The 22,890-nt window shown below is 42.5% G+C and overlaps 1 protein-coding gene across 1 annotated transcript in view; it reads left to right on the top strand.

Moving 5' to 3' along the window:
• nap1l1 (nucleosome assembly protein 1-like 1) overlaps positions 1-22,890 on the top strand; it is a gene marked incomplete at its 3' end in the record, with an annotated part of 70,322 nt that overhangs the window by 5,525 nt on the left and 41,907 nt on the right. Inside the window, exon 2 of the mRNA XM_078536589.1 lies at positions 19,269-19,360. Within this exon, the coding sequence (XP_078392715.1) occupies positions 19,269-19,360 (92 nt within the window). The remainder of the gene's footprint in view (positions 1-19,268; positions 19,361-22,890) is intronic.

The following is a 22,890-nucleotide window of genomic DNA, read 5'->3' as shown; positions in this document are numbered from 1 at the left end:
AATGCTACAGAATTTTGTCCCTTGCTTAGTTTGTATTCTATTTGAAAAAATCTGCGTTTAATCTAAATGTCTGCTAAAATTAGGCCTTGAGTTGTTGGTGCAAGTTAAATTTTGTTTAAATACACCCACTGAGGGAGAATTCTAGCATGAATGACTTCAGGCTGTTCACCAAAGGAACTAGGTACATTCTATTTCACTAACTGAGCTCCGAAAAACTCGGCCTTTAAAGCTGCTCCTGTTGAACTTCCCAAGTACGTGTGGTGGTTTCACTGAGGACAGAAGATATGTATTTTTTAATGCTTCTCAGTGTAGTTTGTGCTGCTGAACACAGTGACACTTTCCCATTCAGTTTTAATTCTAACTTTAGATGGCTGCTTTATCTTGGGTCCAGTTGTTGAACCTTTATTTGCAACTAAAGTTATGCCCTTATTGGTTGGAAGAAATAACCATGGAGGGGGTGGGGCTGTCTCGAGGATTGGATGTAGGTCTTTTTTGAGTCACTTTGGAGTTTTGGGCTCAGATGCTATAGGACAAGCAGTATGGATTAGATGATCTTTGCTTATACATCCATTTGCAAAGGACTTTTTATTTGAAAGCTTTTTGCTATTTGCTGCTTGCTTTCTACTTTGTTACAGCTGTTCATGTATGATTTTTGACACTGGTGCATGCGATTCTATCGAGATTTGTTGCAAATTTGGTTCTTAATGTTCATCTGGAACTTGCCGCTTACAAGGAAGCAGAGATGATTAGTGATTTCAAAAGACAAAGTGGATAGGCACTTGAGGAAAATAAAACTTGCAGGTCTACGAGGATAAAAGGAGGAAGTAGGATTGACGGGTTTGTTCCATGGAGAGCTGACATGCAATCTTTGCTGAATGGCTTCCTTCTGTGCCATTAATGACTCTCTGACGCAATATATTTGCTCTTGTGCCAGCTGATCCTGCAAGTGGCAGTCCATGTTTGGAGTTCTAGCATATGGGAGACATTGACAAGGCTGCATTTATTGCCATCTTTAGTTACCTTGAGAAAACACTTTGTTTCCTGCAGTGGCCTTTTGTTTATGTCACCTCCATGACGATATTAGGCAGGGCATTCCAACTTTTAACATAGTTTTATATGGCCAAGTCAGAATGTGAGACTGGGAGGCTATTGCTTTGACTATTATAGGTAAATAGGAGCAGGCCATTTGGTCCCTTGAGCTGCTCCACTATTCAACTAGATCCTTTTTTTACTCTTTCTTGGAATATGGGTGTTGCTGGCGAGGCCAACATTTATTGCCCTTAAGATGTTGGTGAGCTGCCGCCTTGAACCGCTGCAGTCCATGTGGTGTAGGTACACCCACAGTGCTGTTAGGAAGGGAGTTCTAGGATTTTGACCCAGAGACACTGAAGGAATGGCGATATATTTCCAAGTCAGGATGGTGGGTGGCTTGGAGGGGAACTTCCAGATAGTGGTGTTCCCATCTATCTGCTGCCCTTCTCCCTTCTAGATGGTAGTGGCCGTGGATTTGGGAGGTGCTGTCTAAGGAACCTTGAGTTGCTGCAGTGCATCTTGTAGATGGTACACACTGCTGCTAGTGGTCGGTGGTAGAGGGAGTGGATGTTGAAGATGGTGGCTGGGGTACCAATCAAGTGGACTAATTTGTCCTGAATGTCAAAATTCTTGTGTTGTTGGAGCTGTGTTTGTGACAGCATGGCCAAAACCCATGAAGCTCAGTGTTTGGGCCTCTTTCTAATTTATCAGTGAGTGACTAGGGTACTGAAGCTATTTATGAACTGGTCATTTGCTCCTGGTAGGGAAATAAATAGGAGAGCAGTGGAGATTGCAAAAGGTTTAAAAAATGGTTGGTTGGTTATGCAATTGGACAGGCCCATTGCAAATTACATTCCATACCATTAATTGTAGCACATTAAACATATGCTTTTTAAAAATATGTTATAGGCGTATGAGCATACACAAAATGACACAAGGTAAACATAGGGAGACTTGGAAGAGATGCCAGTAGAATAAACTAGTCATGGAATTGTAGAATCCGAAAATGTTACAGTATAAGTGGAGATCATTCGGCCCAGTGTGTCTATGCAGGCCCTGTAAAGGAGCATGTCACCTAGAGCTACTCCCCCTACCTACTCACCATATCCCTGCACATTTTTGCTTTTTTGATAATAATACCATTCCCTTTTGAACACTGCGATTGAACATGTCTACACCACACTCGCTCCCCCTCCCTGGCAGTGCGTTCCAGATCCTAACCACTCGCTGCATGAAAAAGCTTTTCCTCATTTTGTCATTGCTGCTTTTGTACTCTATGCTGCTATTGATAAAGTCTGCTCTCCATGCTTTCAACCTGCACTGCCACCTTCAATGATTTGTGGGCGTATACCCCAAACCCCTCTGTTCCTGCACCCCCTTTTTGCACTGTAGCCTTTATTTTATATCCTTTGTGTTCTTCCTGCCAAAATGAAGCACTGCCCACTTCTCTGCATTTAATTTCATCTGCCACATGTCTGCCGATTCCATGAACCTATGCCCTTTTTGAAGTTCCCCACCATCCTCTTCAGGGTTCACAATCCTTCCAAGTTTTATATCTATTTCAAATTTAGAAATTGTGCACTGTACAGCAAGGCCTAGGTCATTAATACATATCAGGAAAAGCAAGCGTCCCAACTGACCTCTGGGGAAGTCCACTACAAACCTTCCTCCAGTCTGAAAAATAACTGTTCACACCTATTCTCTGTTTTGTCACTCAGCCAATTCTGCATCCACATTGCTTCTGCCCCTTTATTCCATCAGCTCTAACTTCACACGTCAATCAGTTGTGTGGCTCTTCATCAAATGTTGTTTGGAAGTCCATGTACACCACATCAACAGCATTCCCTCACTAGCCCTCTCTTACCTCATCAAAAATCTTGAGGCAAATTAGTAGAGCACAATTTGCCCTTAACAAAATCGCATTTGCCCAAGTGACAGAATTTTGTCCTGAGTTTTTTCTAGAACCTTCCTCGCCACAGGTAGCCTGTAGTTACTGGGCTTATTTTTACACTTTTTTCTTTGAGCAAGGGTGAATTATTTGCCAGTCCTCTGGTAACACCCAAGCCTAAGGAAGATTGGAAAATTATGGCCAGTGCCTCTGCAATTTCTGCTCTTGCTTCCCTCACATTCATGGATATTGACATCCATAGATACTATCAGATCTGGTCCTGGTGCCTGTCATTTTGGCCTAAAGGAGTGTTTTCCCACAGGATTAGCGGTGGGGACATGAGGTAGTTGGAATGGAAACAGTAAGAAATGATGTAAACAACCTTCTTCATATATCTAACATGAAACTTCATAATGCTAAAATTCCATTATCACTTGAAATTCAGATGATGCACTTGTGACAATCTGGTTCCTATAAGGGGAAGGAAAATGCTTATTTTTAACACGTGCACTGATCTTATTTTTAAAAAAACGCACTAAAGGTTGTTAAATTCCTTTATTGAATGTCGGATCAGGGAAAGGCAATAAACCTGTAAAGATTTACGATACTGAAATGGCCCTGTACATGTAAAAAGTTGTCGTCCTATCTTTCCAATTAAATATTGGGAAGACTGAAACCATTGTTTTCAGTCCCCTGCTTCAAAGTCTATCCTGAGCTACTGATTCCATCCCCCTCCTCGACAATAGCCCAAAATGAAATTAGTCTGTTTACAACCTTGGTGACACATTTGATCCTGAGATAAGGTTCCCACTTCAAATTCGTGCCATCACTAAGACCGCCCGTTTCTACCTCCATAACATTTCCTGATTTAGTCTGTCTCTGCTCATCTGCTGAAACTCTTGATTTTGCCTGTGGAACTGGACTATAGCAGTGCACACCTGGCTGGTCTCCGACATGCTATCCCTTATAATCTTGAGGTCATCCAAGATTCTGTCCAGTCTTAACTCTCAGCGTGTCCTGTTCCGAGATCAGCCCTGTGCTCGTAGACCTATTCCTCTTTAGTTCTGATGAAGAGTCATGCGGACTCGAAACCATAGAAAAGTTACAGCACAGAAGGAGGCCACTCGGCCTGTCTTGTCCATGCCAGCCCGAGGACACCCAGGTGCCCTTTCTAATCCCACCTTCCTGCACCCGGCCCATAGCCCTGCAGCTTACAGCATTTAAGGTGCAGATCCAGGTAATTTTTAAGAGTTTAGAGTTTCTGCCTCTACCACCAACTTGGGCAGCGAATTCCAGACACCCAGTACCCTCGCATAAAAAAAGTTCTTCGTGTCCCCTCTACACCTTCTGTCAGTTATCTTGAATCTATGTCCCCTGGTTCTAGAATTCTCCACCAAGGGAAGCAATTTTACCCTGTCCACTCTTATCTATTCCCCTCGTAATTTTGTACACCTCAATCAAGTCACCTCTCAGCCTTCTTTGTTTTAAGGAAAATAACCCCAACCTATCCAATCTCTCCTCATAGCTACACTTTTCTAACCGTGGCAACGTTCTTGTAAACCTCCTCTGCACTCTCTCCAGAGCTATTAAGTCCTTCCTGTAATGTGGTGACCAGAACTGCACACAATACTCCAGTTGTGGCCTCACCAGTGTTTTATACAAATCCAACATTATATCTTTACTTTTATATTCTATACCTCTGCCAATGAAGGAGAGCATTCCATGTCCCTTCTTTACAACCTTGTCTACTTGAACTGCTGCCTTCAGGGACCTGTGTACTTGTACGCCAAGATCTCTCACTTCATCTACCCCTCTTAGTATATTCCCATTTATTGTGTAATCCCTGTAACTGTTTGACCTCCCTAATTGTATGACCTTATACTTCTCTATGTTAAAATCCATCTGCCACTTTACCGCCCACTCCACCAACCCATCTGTATCGTTTTGGAGATTATGGCTATCTTCTACACTATCCACTACTCGGCCAATCTTTGTGTCATCTGCAAATTTCCCAATCGCGCCCCCCACGTCCACGTCGAAATCGTAAATATATAACACAAACAGCAAGAGTCCCAACACCGAGCCCTGTGGAACACCACTTGAGACAACTTTCCATTCGCAAGGACATCCATCGACCATTATCCTTTGTTTCCTGTTACAAAGCCAACCTTTTATCCAGTTTGCCACATTACCCTGAATCCCATGGGCTTTTACTTTCCTGACCAATCTGCCATGTGGGACCTTGCCAAATGCCTTGCTAAAATCCATGTACACAACATCCACTGCACTACCTTCATCAACCCTTCTTGTCACTTCCTCAAAGAATTCAATCAAATTTGTGAGGCAAGACCTTCCTTTAACAAATCCATGCTGACCATCCCTGACTAGTCCATGCCTTTCCACATGACAGTTAATCCACCTCTCAGGATTGATTCTACTAATTTGCTCACCACCGATGTAAGTAACTGGCCGATAATTGTTTGGCATTTCCTTTGATCCCTTTTTAAACAATGGAACTATGTTTGCATTTCTCCAGTCTTCCGGTACCTCCCCTGCATCTATTGAAGATTGGAAAATCATCCTCCGAGCATCTGCTATCTCCTCCCTGACTTCCTTCAGCAGCCTCGGAAACAATCCATCTGGCCCTGGTGACTTATCGACTTTCAAGGATTTCAACCCTTCGAGTACTTCCTCTCTCTTTATGACCAACCCATCCAATATCTCGCATGTTCCTCCTGGACTACTATATCTACATCCTCCCTTTCCTTTGTAAACACGGAGACAAAATATTCATTCCAAACCCTTCCCACAGCCTCTGTGTCTGCACACGAGTTTCCATCTTCATCTCTGATAGGTCCCACTTTTTCCGTAACTAACTTTTTAGCATTAATTTAAAACATCTTTGGGTTACCTTTAACTTTACCTGCTAATCTTTTTTCATGCCCTCTTTGATTTCCTTATTTCCTTTTTTACTTTGTCCCTGCACTTCCTATATTCGTCTAGGCTATCTGCAGTGCTTAGTTCTTTGTGGCTATCGTACGCTTTCTTTTTCTGTTTGATCTTCCCCTGTATTCCTCTAGACAACCAGGGGGGTCTAGATTTGGCAGTACCACTCTTATTTTTGTAGGGGACATGTCTAGTTTGTACAATTAGGGTCTCGCTTTTTAGTGCTTCCCACTGGTTTTCTACTGTTTTATTCTCCAGCAGTGCTGTCCAGTCCACCTCAGCCAAGTCCCTTCTCAGTTCTGCAAAAATTTGCCTTCCCCCGGTTCAAGACTTTTACTCCTGCCTTATCTCTGTCCTTTTCCATGGTAATGCTAAATCTAACTGAATTATGATCACTGTCCCCGATATGGTCGCCAACTGTCACTTCACCCACTTGCCCTTCTTCGTTCCCCAAGACTAGGTCTAGAATTGCATCTCCTCTCGTTGGGTTTGTCACTAATTGGTTGAAAACATTTTCCTGGACACACTGCATGAATTTTTCTCCCTCAGTGCCCCTTATATTGTTTGAATCCCAGTTGATATTAGGATAGTTGAAGTCTCCTACTATTATTGCCCTCTTGTTGTTACAAGCAGAAATTTGCCTACATATTCTTCTATCTCCCTTTCACTATTTGGGGGTCTGTAGTATACTCCCAGTAGTGTGACTGTCCCTTTTTTATTTTTAAGCTCAATCCATAAAGCCTCGTTTGTTGACCCATTTAGTATATCATCCCTTCTCACAACTGGAATTGATTCTTTAACCATTAGTGCTACCCCCTCTCCTTTTTTATCTCCTACTCTATCATGTCTGAAGACTCTATAACCAGGGATATTAAGCTGCCAGTTTTGTCCCTCCTTTAGCCAGGTCTCCGTTATAGCAATGTTAACACTCTCTTCCTTTCCACAGATGCTGTCAGACCTGCTGAGTTTTTTCAGCAATTTTTGTTTTTGTCTCGTAGACCTATGTTTGCTCCCAGTCAAGCAATGTCTTGATTTTAAAATTTTCACCCTGGTTTTCAAATCCCTCTATCACCTTGCCCCTACCTATGTCTAATATCCAATCCACGATCCTCTGGGATATCTGCAGCCCTCTAATTCTGGCCTCCCTTGTGCATTCCCAATTAGAATTGCTCTGCCATTGTCGGCTGTGCCTTCAGTTGCCTAGCCCCCAAGCTCTGAAATTCCCTCCCTACAGATCTGACTTTTAACTACTTTAGAACAGTTCATTATTGTTGAAAAAAGAAGCTGTTGAAGCTTTTTGTCTTGCACTCACCTGGACAGGTGCAAGAATGCTAAATTTCAAAGGGCGCAACAATTTATACTACGTGAGAAAAGGGGTGCTGATTGGTTGGCAAGTCAGCTCTGATCAAGGTGTGACATGGCGAATGCACCAGTGAGCTATAGTCCACCATGATTTCATTTAATTCAAAAAAAGTGCATGTCTGGATACGTTCATTTTTCCTGCAATGAGCAGGTCCCTTCGTATGAATATATGTAGCTTTTAACAAGCATACATTGTGAGCCTGACTGAATCGCAAATTGGTTGTCTGTGTGATTCTTAGCACATACAGGATTGTTCAGTAAGTGCTACCCAATCAGAGCACCTCATCTAACATTAAATGTTCTGAGTTTTACAAGCACCACTTGGTTGAGTGTAGCTAGTAATCTGCTTATTGCGAATAGCTGAAGGGACATGTGGTTTGATACAGTCAGTCGTTGGGACGTACAGCCTACATATCTGGAATTGCAGCAGCACTGAAACTCATAACATATTAGTCATTTGTGTGATGGGCAGAACATCTTTTTGGCTCGACGGCCGCACTTTATAATGTAAAATACCGCTCGTTGGTACTCCATATTAGCAGTGTGAAAAGGCTAGCTTCACCTGTTGCTCAAAGTTTTGAAGTACTTTACCCTTCCAGGATAATTTGAGGTCGTCCCTGCCCTTTTCAGGTCTGATGCTGGTGGTCTTGGACCCATTCCTGAGTTTGCATGATACACAGTGAATGATTCTGGTCAAGGTAGCCATTCTCCTGCAGGATGCCTTTGATGAGCCCTACTTCAGCATCAAGCTTGCACAGTGAGCAAATGGCTTTGACCCTATTTACGAGATTGCTGATGAGGCTAATCTTATAGTGGAGCTATCGAAATCCAATGCCTATCTTGACCAGTGAAAGAAGGCTTGCGGTAGTCAGTAGTAGAGAACTCATATTAGCGGATTTCTCAACTAGGAAAGGGAGTTAATTTTAAAGGTGAATTTGAGTATCGGATGAAGTGCATTAAGGTGTATGAGGAAATTCTTGCAGTTGCAAATTCAAATATAATAAACTTGTCATCTACCTAGCGGAACTATACATAGGTAAGAGGTTCGGGGTCATTCCATCAAGCACATTTCAAGTGGAAACTGTCAAAAATGTTAGCAAGAGCTGGCCCCAGAGGAGAACTCTTGGCAACACCATATATTTGGGCATACATAGTGTCATGAAAGCTGAATTAACTGTGAATTATGTTCATAATTTCATTGAATACGGATTCAGAAAATGGCGCTGTGTCTAGATTTCCATGATTTATGACCGGTTACTTTCCTCAGAATTCCCAATCTGTGACCTACTCTTATAGCCACAATATTTATATGGCTGGTCCTGTTCAGTTTCTGGTCACTGGATGTTGATAATGGGGTGGTGGGGGGCGGAGGGGTTCACTTTCGTAATACCGGTAAATATCAAGGGGAAACGATTAGATTCTCTTTTGTTGGAAATTATCATTGCCTGGCACTTGTGTGGTGTGAATGTTACTTGCCACATATCAGCCCAAGCCTGGATATTGTTCAGGTCTTGCTACATGAGGACACAGACTACTTCAGTATCTGAGGAGCCGCAAATGGCACTGAACAATGTGCACTCATCAGCGAACATTCCTACCTCTGACCTTATGGAAGAAGTTTCATTGAAGCAGCTGAAGATGGTTGGGCCTAGGACAATACCCTGAGGAACTCCAATGATGTCCTGGAGCTGAGATGACTGACCTCCAACAACCACAACCATCTTCCTTTGTGCTAGGTATAACTCCAACCAGGGGAGAGTTTTCCCCCTGATTCCCATTGACTCCTGTTTTGCCAGGGCTCCTTGATGCCACACTCGGTCAAATGCTGCCTTGGCATCAAGGGCAGTCACTCGCACCTCACCTAGAATTCAGTTCTGTGAGATAATGGCTATTCCAATCAGATCATTTCTTGCTGGGCATCGCACTTACTCTTGAATGGGCCTAAGGATACTTTCAGACCTGCCCAGTCTGGTCTCATTACCTTGGAAAGGTTAAATATCTCTCAAACTTGAGCGACATGTGAAGCAAGCTGTTTATACAGTAGCAACATAAGGGGTATTTTCCACCATCAAGATTCTGCCATCAAGCCAAAAAGACCTGCCTATGACACAAATGAATAATGTGATATTTGAATTTCAGTGCCAGTGTAATGCCAGGTATGTAGGCTGTATTTACTAACAACTGGTGGATCGTATCAAACAAGACTTCCCTTTTGGCTGTTTGCAATAGGAGAGTACTGACTACTCAGTCAACCCATGCTTGTGAAACTCAACCAATGTCTAATGTTCGGTGTGATTTCATGATTAGGAAGCACTTGCTGTACAATCCGAAGTGTGCTAGGAATTGCACTAACAATCAATTTAAGATTATTAGTCGGACATGCAATGTGGCTCACTTGCACTTGCTACAAGCTCATATGCAGAGACCTGTCCTCTCCAGGCAAAAGGCATATGTGTAAACATTGCATTTTGAATTAAACAAAATGCAGTAGCTCCCTGGTGCATTTGCAATGGCAACGCCTCAACTAATCAGAGCTGACTTACCACCCAGTCAGCATCCTTTTTTCATGCAGTATAAATTGTTGTTCCCTTTGAAATTTGGCATTTTTGCATCTGTCCTGATGAGTGCAAGACAACTTCTATCTTTTCAGCAATACTTGAGTTTTATTATGTTTATTATGTTAATTGTGCTGTATAATTAAAGTTGTCAACACTGGACTGGAGAATGTCTAATTCACGTAAATGCATAAGTCTGTCAAATCTCACAGCCCATTGTGAATTGATGGACAATAATGTGGAGTTGAGGTTTCAATCAGATCAACCATGATCTTATTGAATGGTGAAGCAGGCTCAAGACGTTGTGTGGCCTACTCCTAATTCGTATGTTAACTATTCTGGTATATCACTTTCTTGTCCAGTTGAAAACTTTTATTCATTCTTGGGTTGTGAGCATCACTGGCAAGGCCAGAATTTGTTCTAGTTGTCCTTGAAAAGGTGGTGGTGGGGAGCTGCTTTCTTGAACTGCTGCAGTCTGTCTGTTGTAGGTACACCCACAGTGCTGTTAAGCAGGGAGTTCCAGAATCTGACCGAGCAACTGAAGGAACAGTTATCTCGTTCCAAGTCAGGATGGTGCTTCGAGGGGAACTTGCGACAGGTGGTGTTCCCATACTCCTGTCCTTGTCCTTCTAGGTGAGAGGTCCTGGGTTTGGAAGGTGCTTTCAAAAGAGGCTTGGCGAGTTGTTCCGTGCATCTTGTGAATGTTATGCACTGCTGCTGCTGTGTGTCGATGGTGGAAAGAGTTAATGTTTAAGGTGGTAGATGGGGTGCTGATCAAGCAGGCTGCTTTGTCCTGGATGGTGTGGAGTTTCTTTAGTAATGTTGGAATCGCGCTCATCCAGACAAGTGGAGAGTATTCCATCGCTCTCCTGACTTGTCTTGTAGATGGTGGATAGGCTTTGGGGATTCAGGAGGTGAGTTACTCACCATACAATTTGGCCTCTGACCTCTTGTAGCCACCTAGGGCTAGCCTAGTTAAGCTTCTGGCCAATGTTAAGCCCAGTGTAAACAATTGTGATAGGCCTTTGCCATGTTAAATGAATGCACACTACCCTTTTGAGTTTGGATACTTTTTTGCTGTGACTCCTGTAGGTGGTGCTGTAGTGCTTGTGTTTTGAGTCTCAAAAGTCTGCCTACAATCCTGGATATTTTCTCACCATGAATGCTGTGTGAGAACTGATACTCTTAATGACTTTTTTCTTGCAGTTCTGCTGCATGCATGTGCTGCTAGTGTAAACCAGAGGTCTTTTTAATCGCAACATATATTGCTTGAGTATTGATGAAAGAGACATGATGTTGAAGCTTTTTGTCTTGCACTTGTGTTGAGTTACAGGTGAAGCTAGCCGCTCCATACTGTTACTATGTAGTAGCAATATGAGTGGTATTCTCCACTAATATTACTGTGGTGCTCTAAGGTATTTTGATATTGTGTATTTCTGTGATGCTGTAAGGTATCCCTTTATTTCTTGTAAATACGTGTTATTTTTATATTTGTGTCAAAATGTAACCAGTTGTGAGATGGACCAACGTCCTGAGCTCAGGTAGGTACCGAGGTTCCTACCTGGGTGGTAAAGTGCAGAGGATATCAGATAGGGAGAGAAGATTTTCAACTGAAGACATAACTCTGAGGCTTATGAGACTTTTTAAAAAAAAATGAAGACTGGACAAGGGCACACAGAGGTGTCAGGACATGCCACTGTAGCTAACCACCAGGCACTGTGATTACAGACACTGACCTGGATGTTGTTCTCTTGAGTGTGTGAATGGCTTTCTTCCTGTCTTACCAAGATATAAAAAAACACATCAGTTGCTGGCAGGTACTTGGAGACACCTGCTGCTAAGTACAGGAAATGACTACGTGCAGGTTGTCTTTGCATGGTCAGGATGGGATTGATAATCCAGTCAGATAACCCGACTCCACAGCTCTCCAAGGTATTGGGACTGCAACCAGGAAATGTGATTTGGTCAGTCATTGGAGGTTGTGTGAAGAAATTTGTTCAGTGTACTGACCACCTGGGGACGAGCTCCTGCACGTGGGTCTTACTAAACAACTGATTTTGTAAGTATGTACTATTGCTTAGTGCATTAATAAAGGCTTTCCACATAGTGGAAATTGTATCCTTAGTTTGTTTTGTGTCATTGATACTGACTACAGGGTGAAGACCTTGGATGGTAGTGAGACCCCCTGGTTAAGAGCCAAAAATAATGTGCTCTATGAATTTCAGTGCTGGTGTGATACCAGGTATGTAGGTCGTACATCCCAATGACTGGTGGATCGTATCAAATTGCCTGTTACCAACAATCAAAGGGACATGCTAAATACTGACCGTACCCAACCAGCCCATGCTTGCAAAGCTCAACATGGTGTCCAACATTAGATATAACTGGACAACACTTGCTAAACAATCCTGATTGTGCTAAGAATTATATGAAAACAAATGTAAGATTCCATTGGGTTCACAGTGTGGGCCTCTTAAGCGTGCTAGAAGCTGCATATATTCACACACTGGGCCCTGTCATTTGAAGACAGAAGGGGCAAGTTCAAACATTGTGCCTTTTCCAACTAAATAAATCTTGGGGGAACAGCCATTCCCTGGTTCATTCCCCATGGCAATGCCTTGACCAGAGTCAAGTTGCCTGATTTGAATTTGAACAAAAGCCTGCAGTCATCTGTTGCATTGGTAGAGGCACTGCCATGGAGAGAATCCACTTGCCTACCAATCAGCACTCTTGTCCTGGTGCAGTATAAATTGTTCTTTCCTTTACTGTTGGTTTATCTTGTGTTATGATCCCAGCTGATGTTACGACTGGACAAGCCTGACCCCAGAGTGGAACCTGGCTTGATCGATCCTAACTTAATTCTTTTTTAGAAACCATGGCGGGCAGTTCAAACTATATTACACTAGACAAAAAGGTTGGAAAGATTTGAATACAAACACAAGTAAATGAGTCAAATCTCAATTCCTTCGCCCCACCTGTACCTTTACAGATCTATACAAATTTGTAAAGAGAACACCATTCACAATCTATCTTGTACTGCATACTTACCCTGAATATTAGTATAGGTGAACTGTGATAAGATTACACCACACTCAAACCATATGACACATGTCACCAAAGTAGATCCAATGGATCTTTCATCAACCCCCCCCCCGCCCCCGATGCAGGTCATACTGCGAGCTACCTGGTCTCACTGAAACTCTGCCTTTCTAACCAGGGCTTCCAATTTCCACACCCTTAGAATTCCTTGGAATTCTCTCCTGGATGATACTTTCACTCTGGCGCCTTCAACAAAGGTCCACTTCCAAGGTTCTGAACTCTCCCGATGTTCCTTTCTCCTACATCTCTATGCATTCAAGCTTTACCTTCCATGCAGCCTCCCAGATTCTCGGCCGTGCCAAGCAGAGCCCCACTGCTCCAAAGGCCAGTGATAAGGAGTTACAAACATTTGGCTGCCTCCTTGGATCTTCTGGCTTATCTCGAGCCCACTTTGTTCCAAGCCTGTTCCCTACAGCCTCGTGGTCTCTTTAACTCGGAATCTTTTCCTCGGTTCCTTACTTTTAACTTGACTCGTTTCTGATGGGCTGTCTTCTTGGAACCTCTTTCTGTCCCACTCCCTGGTTTGGGGTCACCTTCTTTATTTTGGGACCTGCTCCCTGTCTCCCTCCGTGTCCTGCTCTTTTGGACACTTTCTCCAGAATGGTGCACCTCTTCCAGGTCACCTGACCTTTTCACGCTATTTCACTTTCTCTTGTTTTCCTCCTGTGTAGGGCTGGCTCCCAATCTGAAAAAAATCTGCATGTGCCCAGGACCATTTACCGGCCTGAAGACATAAAAATCCACGAATTGCGCATGTTCAGCCATTCAGCGGTGCATCCACAGAAGCAGAAGTCTGCTGGAACAATAATTACCAGCCTCCGATTCAAAGATAATTATTTTTTTCTTTTCTTAGGATTCGTCTCACTTGTGAGCTGGCCTGATGATGCTTCGATAGCATGTCTCTCTTAGCAGTGCTCAAGCTCTGTACTACCAAATGACTCAAAGTTGCTGGTTTGTTTTTGCCAAATAGTGCAGTAGAGATTACTCCTCTGTGTACACAGTGCCGGGAGGCAATGCTAGTTGCCTGGAGTGTGACCTCAATGGAGTGAATGTGTTTTGAGCTGAGAAACTTAAATATCCTTCTAAAAATCTATTGTTTGTATTTAAGCACTGTTTAAATTCTAAGTCTCATCCAGGGGTCTAAGCAGGAAGATATAGAAGCTATCCACTGGCAGCAGCTGAAATAGTTAATTAAGGAAACCAGCTTGAACTGGCCTTTGCTGTACCTGGGCTCAGCTAGTCCCTTTTGTCCAGAACACACACACTTAAACATTCTCAATGTGACCTCAACGGAGTGAGAGTTTGGTGAGCTGAGGCAGTTTGGTGAGGAGGGAAGGGAGGTACTCCTTTGCTTTTTATAGCTATCTCACCCTGTAGGAATTGGTTCTTGCCCTACTACCGGGAAGAAGCTAGCTGTTTGAGTATCCAGTAAGTGGTCATGGTCTATTCTATTCCTAAGGTTTAAAATAGTACAGGAATTTGTGGTAAGATTACTAAATGTATTAAATAAATAATTGAATAAAATAATTAAGTAATTAAAGCACAAGTATAGCAGGACAGGCAATGGCCAGGGCTGCAGCAAGTGGGAACTCCTGGATACCAGTGTGATCCAGGGCAAACACGTCTGCAGTAAGTGTCTGGAGCTTGAGGAGCTTCGACTCAGTCATTGAGTTTGAAGGGGAAGGCGATGACGTAGTGGTATTGTCGCTGGACGAATAATCCAGTACCCCAAGGTAATGTTCTGGGGAACTGGGTTCGAATCCCGCCACGACAGATGGTGGAATTTGAATTCATTAAGAATCTTGAATTAAAAGTCTAATGGTGACCATAAGACCATTGTCGATATCCTTCACCCTTACCTGGTCTAGCCTACATGTGACTCCAGACCTACAACCACAGTAATGTGGTTGACTCTTAAATGCCCTCTGAAGTAGGGATGGATAATGAGTGCTGGCCTGGCCAGTGACCCCCACATTCCATGGACGAATAAAAAGAAAGGCAGAGCCTTGGACACTGCGACACATCAGAGAGGGTGCGAGTTACCTGGATGCTTTGTACCGGAGGCAGTTACATCCTTTAGAATGGGGCCTTCTGATCTGGAAGGTGGTCAGGCACAATAGGTTGTGACGGCAGCTGAGGGGACCTAGAGGGCATGAATGTGAGCCTCTGCAATTGTCCAATAGGTTTGAGATTCTTTCAACTTGTTTGGATGAGTGGGGGCGGCAGGGTGGATGAACTGACTGACCATGGCACTGGTACAGGAAACCATTCAAGTGGGAGGAGCACAAAGAAATGTAATGGCAGTAGGGGACAATAGAGTAAGGGGGATTGACACTGTTCCCTTTAACAAAAAGTGAGAGTCCAGATGGCTATGTTGCCTGCCCAATGTCAGGGTTCGGGACATTTGCTCAGGGCTGGGGAGGAACTTGCAGTGGGAGGGGAAGGATGCAGTGGTAAAGGTCCATGTAGGTACAATGACATAGGCAGGATGAGAAAGGAGGTCCTGCGTAGTCAGTATGAGGAGCTAAGCACTAAAACAGAACCTCAAAAGGTGGTAATTTCTCGATTATTACCTGCGCCATGTGCAAATTGGCATGGAACAAATCAGATTGGAGAAATGCGTGGCTCAAAGACTGGTGTGGGAGAAGTGGGTTCCGGTTTGTTGGGTATTGGGGAAAGTGGGATCTGTCCTGCTGGGATGGTCACCTGAGCAGTGCTGTAGCTGGTGTCTTTGTGAGTCGCATAACTCTGGGAGTAGAGAGCGTTTTAAACTAAATTGTGAGGGCAAGGAACCAAATTGGGAAGATGTGGTAAACTGAAGAGTAGAACAAGGCAAGCGAGACAGGTATTACTATTGGAAATGATAAACAATGTGACAGGAAGGGACAGAGTACTAATCTAAATCGGATGAGGCTAGATGCTACAAAAATAATGACAAAACTAAAGGCTCTGTATCTAAATGCACATAGCATTTGAAACAAAACAGATTAACTGATAGTGCAAATAGTAATAAGTGCGATCTGAGCAGATTGCGATCAGAATATTGAAGGGTACGTGACATTTAGGAAGGACAGGAAAAACGTGGAGGGGTAGCTCAGTTAATTAATGATGAGATTAGCACATGAAAGGGGGATGACCTAGTTCGGGAAACCAGGATGTAGAAGTGGTTTGAGTTGAGATGAATGATATAGGCAAGAAGTCACTTGTGGGAGTGATGTATAGGCCCCCTAATTGTAACTACAGGAGGAAATAATGGGAGCTTGTCAGAAAGGTACAGCGATAATCATGGGGGATGTTAATCTACATTGAAGGGCCGAATGACCACCTCTTCTAGTTTCTGTTAATATAGACTGGAAACATTAGATGGGAAAGGGTAGGGTTGATGAGTTCATAGAATGTTTTCAGGATAGTTTCTCAGAACGGCACGTTCTAGAGCCAACCAGAGAGTAGGTTATACTAAACTTGGCTAAAAGCAAAATACTGCGGATGCTGGAAATCTGAAACAAAAGCAGAAAATGCAGGAAAAACTCAGGTCTAATAGCATCTGTGGAGAGAAAAAAAACAGTTAACGTTTCAAGTCCATATGACTCTTCTTCAGGGCTAAACTTGGTATTGTGCAACGAGATGGGCACCCCTAGGTAGCAGCGATCGTGAAAAGATTGAATTTTACATTCGTTTTGAGGGAGAGAGTGTGTCCAAGACAAGTATTTTAAACTTAAATAAGGGCAGTTATGAGGGCATGAAAGTAGAGCTAGCTAAAGTGAACTGGCAAATGAGGTTAAGGGATAGGCCAATGGAGGTTCAGTGGCAGACATTTAAAGGGCTATTTCATAATACACAGAATAGATACATTCCAACGAGAGAGAAATTTCAAGGGTGGGCCCACCATCTGTGGTTAACTAAAAAACTAAAGACGGTATCAAACTTAAAGAAAAAGCATATTATTGTGGAAAGGATGGATGGTCAAGATTGGACAGAATATAAAGAGCAGCAAAGAATGACAAAAATTCGAGTACGAAAACAAGCTAGCGAGAAATATAAAGACAGTTTCTATAGCTACTTAAATAAGAGTTAACAAAAGTGAGCTTTGGTCCTATGAAAACTAGTCTGGGAAATTAATAATGGAAAACAGATGACAGATGAATTGAACAGCTATTTTGCATCAGTCTTTACTATAGAGGATACAAGTAACATCCCGGAAATAACTGTAAATCAGAAATTGGGAGGGAGGAACTCTAAAATCACTGGGAAATGGTATTGAGCAAATTTCGGGCTGTGGGCTGACAAATTCCTGGGTCCTGATGGACTTCATCCTACAGCCTTGAAAGAAGTGACCAGTGAGATAGTTGGTTCATTGTTTCTAATTTCCCAGAATTAGCTAGATTTGGGAAAGGTTCCATTAGATTGGAAAATAGCAAATGTAGCTCCTTTATTCAAAAAGGGAGGGAGTCAAAGGAAACTACAGACCAGTTAGCCTGACATCTCTTAAAAGAAAGATGTTAGAAGCTATTATTAAAGATGTTATAGCAAGGCACTTAATAAAAAAAATTCAAGATAATCGGGCATTCAACATGGTTTTGTAAAAGGTAAATCATGTTTAATCAACTTATTGGTGTTCTTTGAAGGCGTCATGTGCTGTGGATAAAGGGGAACCAGTGGATGTACTGTACTTAGAATTCCAGAAGGCATTTGATAAAGTGCCACATCGAAGGTTATTGCAGAAAATAAAAGCTCATGGTGTAGGGGGTAACATATTGGTATGGATAGAAGATTGGCTAGCTAACAGGAAACAGTTGGCATAAATGGGTCTTTTTCTGCTTGGCAGGATGTAATGAATGGTGTGCCACAGGGATCAGTGCGGAAGTCTCAACTTTTTACAATTTAAATAAATGACTTTAATGAAGGGACTGAAGTTATGGTTGTGAAATTTGCTGACACACATAGGTAGGAAAGTAAGATGTGGCAAGGACATGAGGTTAAGGATGTGAGTTAAGTGAGTGGGTAAAGACCTGGCAAATGGCGTATACTGTGGGCAAATGTGAAATTCATTTTGGCAGGAAGAATAAAAACAAAGCTCATTATATAAATGATGAGAGATTGCAGAGCTCTGAGGTTCAGAGATCTGGGTGTCCTAGTGCATGAATCACAAAAGGCTGGTATGCAGGTACAGCAAGTAATTAGGAAAGCTAATAGAATGTCATAGTTTGTTAGGGAATTTGATTACAAAACTAGGGAGGTTATGCTTCAGTTGTACAGGGCAGTGGTGAGGCTATATCTGGAGTACTGTGTACAGTACTGGTCACCTTATTTAAGGAAAGATGTAAATATGTTAGAAGCAGTTTGGAGAAGGTTTACCAGACTAGTACCAGGAATGAGTGGATTGTCTTGAGGGAAGGTTGGACAGATTAGGCTTGTATCCACTAGAGTAAGAGGCGACTTGACTGAAACCTCTAAGACCCTAAGGGGACTGGACAGTGTCAATATAGAACCATAGAACACTACATCACAGAAAACAGGCCATTCGGCCCTTCTAGTCTGTGCCAAAATATTATTCCACTAGCCCCATTGACCTGCACCTAGTCCATAACCCTCCAGACCTCTCCCATCCATGTATCTATCCAATTTATTCTTAAAACTTAAGAGTGAGCCCGCATTTACCATGTAAATATAGAGGGGATGTGGGTGTATCTAGGACTAGGGGTTGCTGTTTAAATATAAGGGGTCGCTCATTTAAAACAGATGAGGAGAAATCTTTTTGAGGGTTGTGAGTCTTTGGAACTCTCTTCCTCTAAAGGTGGTAAATGCGGAGACTTTGAATATTTTTAAGGCAGAGGTAAATTCTTGATTAACAAGGGGGTGAAAGGTTATCGGTGGTAGGCAGGAACGTGGGGTTGAGGTTACAATCAGATCAGCCATTAGCTTATTGATTGACGGAGCAGGCTCAAGGGGCTGAGTGGCCTACTCCTTCCAGTTCATATATAGTTTTGGAATGATTTTGGAAAGATCTCATGGTTGTACTTGTCTTCCCTTCTGTTTCTGTTGTACTAGGGGCAGCTTTGCTCTGTCAGAAGTTGGAGTAGTTGAGTTTGAAATGTTACTTTACTGTAATGCTAAGTAAATAAAATTTGTTAACCTGTGCTTAGCTTTATTCCTTCTATTCTTTTCGCAATATTTCCTTTTAAAATGATTTTTTGTGTGCATTTTCTAAACAAAAATATCAGGACTTCAGAAAGCATGTACTGGTTTGCATCTGACTGGGTTTTTATTACATTCCTATTCTGCTTTCAGATTTATGAATAAGAGTGCCTTCAATAGCAATTAAATTAAAATGTGTAATTTTGTGCATACAAATGCCCTTTTCATGTTTGAAACCCCATCTTTTATAGCAAAGAACAGACTGAATGTGATCAGAAAGAAGATATGGAGGATGTCGAGGATATCGAAGAGGATGAAGCTTCTGAAGATGCAGATAACAAAGGTAAACTCAAGCAGAACAGTCTTGAATTCACCACACAGTTATCACCATAGAATGCTGGAAATAGATCAGTCAGTATCAGGCAACTTTGTTTATGTGGGGATTTTAGTAAGTTTAAAATTGTCTTATGTTAATATTCTCCCAATCGGGAAGTGGGTTAAATGTATTGGATACGTGCCTTAGACAGGCAAGAAGGTTAGTGATACATAAAAAGACAAGAATTATGTAAACAGTGGGAGTGAAAGAACAGCAAATCTGAATGCTGAGTTTGTGAAAATCAGGTGGAAAAACTCCCTGCCAATGATGTCATGCAGATAGGAATCCTATTTACTTGTGGTGAGATTTATACACCCAGGCTAAACGACTTGGGGAAAATTGTGAATTTGGAACTCACTACCCCTCCCGCAGGTAATGGTTTAGATGAAGAGCTTAGACGCATTTAAGGGAAAGCGAGTTGAGTACCTGAGGGAGAAAGATGTAAGGTATGCTGATAAAATTGTAGGAGGCTTGTGTGGAGCACAAACATGACATTGACCCATTGGGCTGAATGACGTGCGCTGTATTCTTTCTCTCTAAAATGAGACACAAGCTGCATTTTTAAAAAAAATGTAATTGAAAGAGTCCTGAGAATGGGCATGTGGAGATGGGTTCATATCACTGACTAATTGCCACCATTGTGATGGTGAAAGGTTTTGCAACCTGAATGTTAATCAGTCTCTCCTCACAAGTTTATCTTCAATGCCATCCTTTGATTGTTTCCTCCTTTCCTGGACTCCACTGATGCATTATTAGATGTCTGTGTCACAGTCAGGTAAAGGGTGGTGGAATGGCTTCCCCTTCTTTCCAACACTTGGTTGACCGCAGCAGGTGTTTTTTTTAAAAGAATTTGCTTACCAATTCAGTGAGTATTTAACTGTTTAAGTGCTGTGACTGTAAAAGTCATACACAGGGCATCTCAAGGGCAATTAGGGATGGGCAATAAATGCTGGCCCAGCCAGTAGAGCCCACATCCTGTGAATGAATTAAATAAAAAGTTTTGTAAGTTTTAAAAGAAAAAGAAATAGTATTTAATGAACTTAACACCTGATCTATATAAAGAAAAAACACTTCAACACTCACACACACATTCAGGCGGTTCTTGCTTACACGCAAGTAAGTTACAAGGAGGGGAGGATAAGTTGCATTTCTTTTGAGTATCCAAAAGAGAGCCAATCAAATAGTTATCTCAATTGATGTCAGATGGTTTTTGACAGCGTTTGGTGATATTTCTGATTCTGTGTTGATAATTTTATAAGCTTGACACTTGACCTTCCTCTGAAGTTAGTGACTGTTTGGTTTCTGCTGAAGATGCCCGTGGAGGTTGGTTGGTCAAATACAGGCAGGGCATGCTCTTGCAGAATGGTTGGAGCAAGAGAGGGACTGAACGTTCTCTCCTTGTTACCCATACGTGGTCTTCCTGCTTATCCCTGACCCTGGAAAAGCAGTTTCTTGAAACAAAGGGTTAGCTTGCCATCACATGACTCCTATTCACAAACTGACTGGCTACCAAATATAGTCACAGCAAGCTGGGGAGTTCACATTCCAGGTCCATTGTGTAAATTGATTGGATTGCATGGCCAGTGGATTCCATTTCTCAGCCAGAGTCCATTGCACAGTGATTTTATGGTGAGGTTTACACCACTTGAATAACAGATTGTCTGGATGTCTGCAAATGGTTCAGGGGATGGTAATTCAAGGTAATCCAGTGGAATCTGCATGGTTTTGTGAAAGGGAAATCATGTTTAACCAATTTATTGGGGTCCTTTGAAGGAGCCACATGTGCTGTGGATAAAGAGGATCCAGTGGATGTACAGTCATTCGATTTCCAGAAGGCATTTGATACGGCGACTCATGAAAGGTTATTTTGGAAAATAAAAGTTCATGGTGTAGGAGATAACATATTGGCATGGATAGAAGATTGGCTAGCTAACAGGAAGCAGAGTTGGCATAAATGGGCCATTTTCTGGTTGGCAGGAAGTGATGAGTGGTGTACCACAGGGATCAGTGCTGGGGCCTCTCAGAATCACTGTGTAGAAGAGGCCCTTCAGCCCATCGAGTCTGCACGGACACGTGAGAAACACCTAACCTACCTACCTAATGCATTGGCAGTTTTCCAATCCCCTGGGACTTTTCCAGAATCTAAAGATTCCTAGAAGATTACTATCAGTGCATCCACTATCTCTGTAGCTACTTCCTTTAGTATCCCAGGCAGCCCATCAGGTCCAGGTGACTTATCAGCCTTTAGCCCCATTAGCTTCTTTAGTACTTTTTCTTTAGTGATAGTTATTGTATTTATTTCCTCCCCCACCACCTTTTGCCCCTTGATTATTTAGTATAGGAATGCTATTAGTGTCTTCTACCATGAAGATTGATGCAAAGTATTTATTCAACACCTCTGCCATTTCCTGGTTTCCCATTATTATTTCCCCAGCCTCATTCTCTAAGGGGCCTATGTTCACTTTGAACTCTCCCTTCCTTTTTATATATTTAAAGAAGCTCTTATTGTCTGTTTTTATATTACTTGCTAGTTTACCCTCAAAGTTTATTTTCTTCCTCCTATTTTGGTCATCTTTTGTTGGTTTTCAAAACTTTCCCAATCCTCTAGCTTACCACTAAACATTGTTTTCTTTTCTTTCAATTTGATACCATCCTTAACTTTCTTGGTTAATCATGGTTGGTTTATCCCCTTCCTAGGATCCGTCTTCCTCTCTGGGATACATCGTTGTTGTGAGTCATGAATTATTTTCTTAAACGCCTTTGCTCCAAGGTGAACAACCCCAGTCTTTCCAACCTAACCTTGTAACTCCAACCTCCCATCCCTGAAACCACTCTGGTAAATCTCCTCCGCACCCTCTCGAGGGCCTTCATCTTTCCTAAAGTAAGTGACCAAAACTGGACACAATACTCTAGTTGGAGCCTAACCAGAACTTTACAAAGGTTCAGCATAACTTCTCTGCTTTTGTACTCAATGCCTTTATTTATGAAACCTGAGATCCCATATGTTTTACTAACTACTCTCTCAATATCAAAGATCGATGTACCTGCACCCCTCGGTCCACTGTCTGCACATTCTGCTGGCCTATTTATATCCTGTTGCAGGCAATTTGTATCACCCCTGCTATCTGTCACTCCTCCCAATTTTGCTATCATTGGCAAATTTTGAAATTTTACACTCTTCCAAGATCCGAGCCATTTATATGTATATATAGCAACAACAGCAGTGGTCCTATCACTGACCCTTGGGAAGCATTATTGTCTACCGCCCTCCAGTCTGAAAAACAACAAACTACCATGACTTTCTGCTCACAGTCCTTAAGCCAAATTTTTATCCAATTTTTTTATTTGTTCATGGGGTTGGGGGTTGGGTGGGGGGTGGGGGGGTGGGGGGTGGGGGGGGTGGCGGGTGGCGGTGGCGGTGGCGGTGGTGTCGTCACTGGCTAGGTCAGTATTTATTGCCTATCCTTGATGGACATTTAAGAGTCAACCACACTGCT

Source organism: Cetorhinus maximus, unplaced genomic scaffold (assembly GCF_964194155.1).
Source record: "Cetorhinus maximus unplaced genomic scaffold, sCetMax3.hap1.1 HAP1_SCAFFOLD_1338, whole genome shotgun sequence".
NCBI lineage: Eukaryota > Metazoa > Chordata > Chondrichthyes > Lamniformes > Cetorhinidae > Cetorhinus > Cetorhinus maximus.
This window is presented reverse-complemented; position numbering and strand designations above follow the sequence as displayed.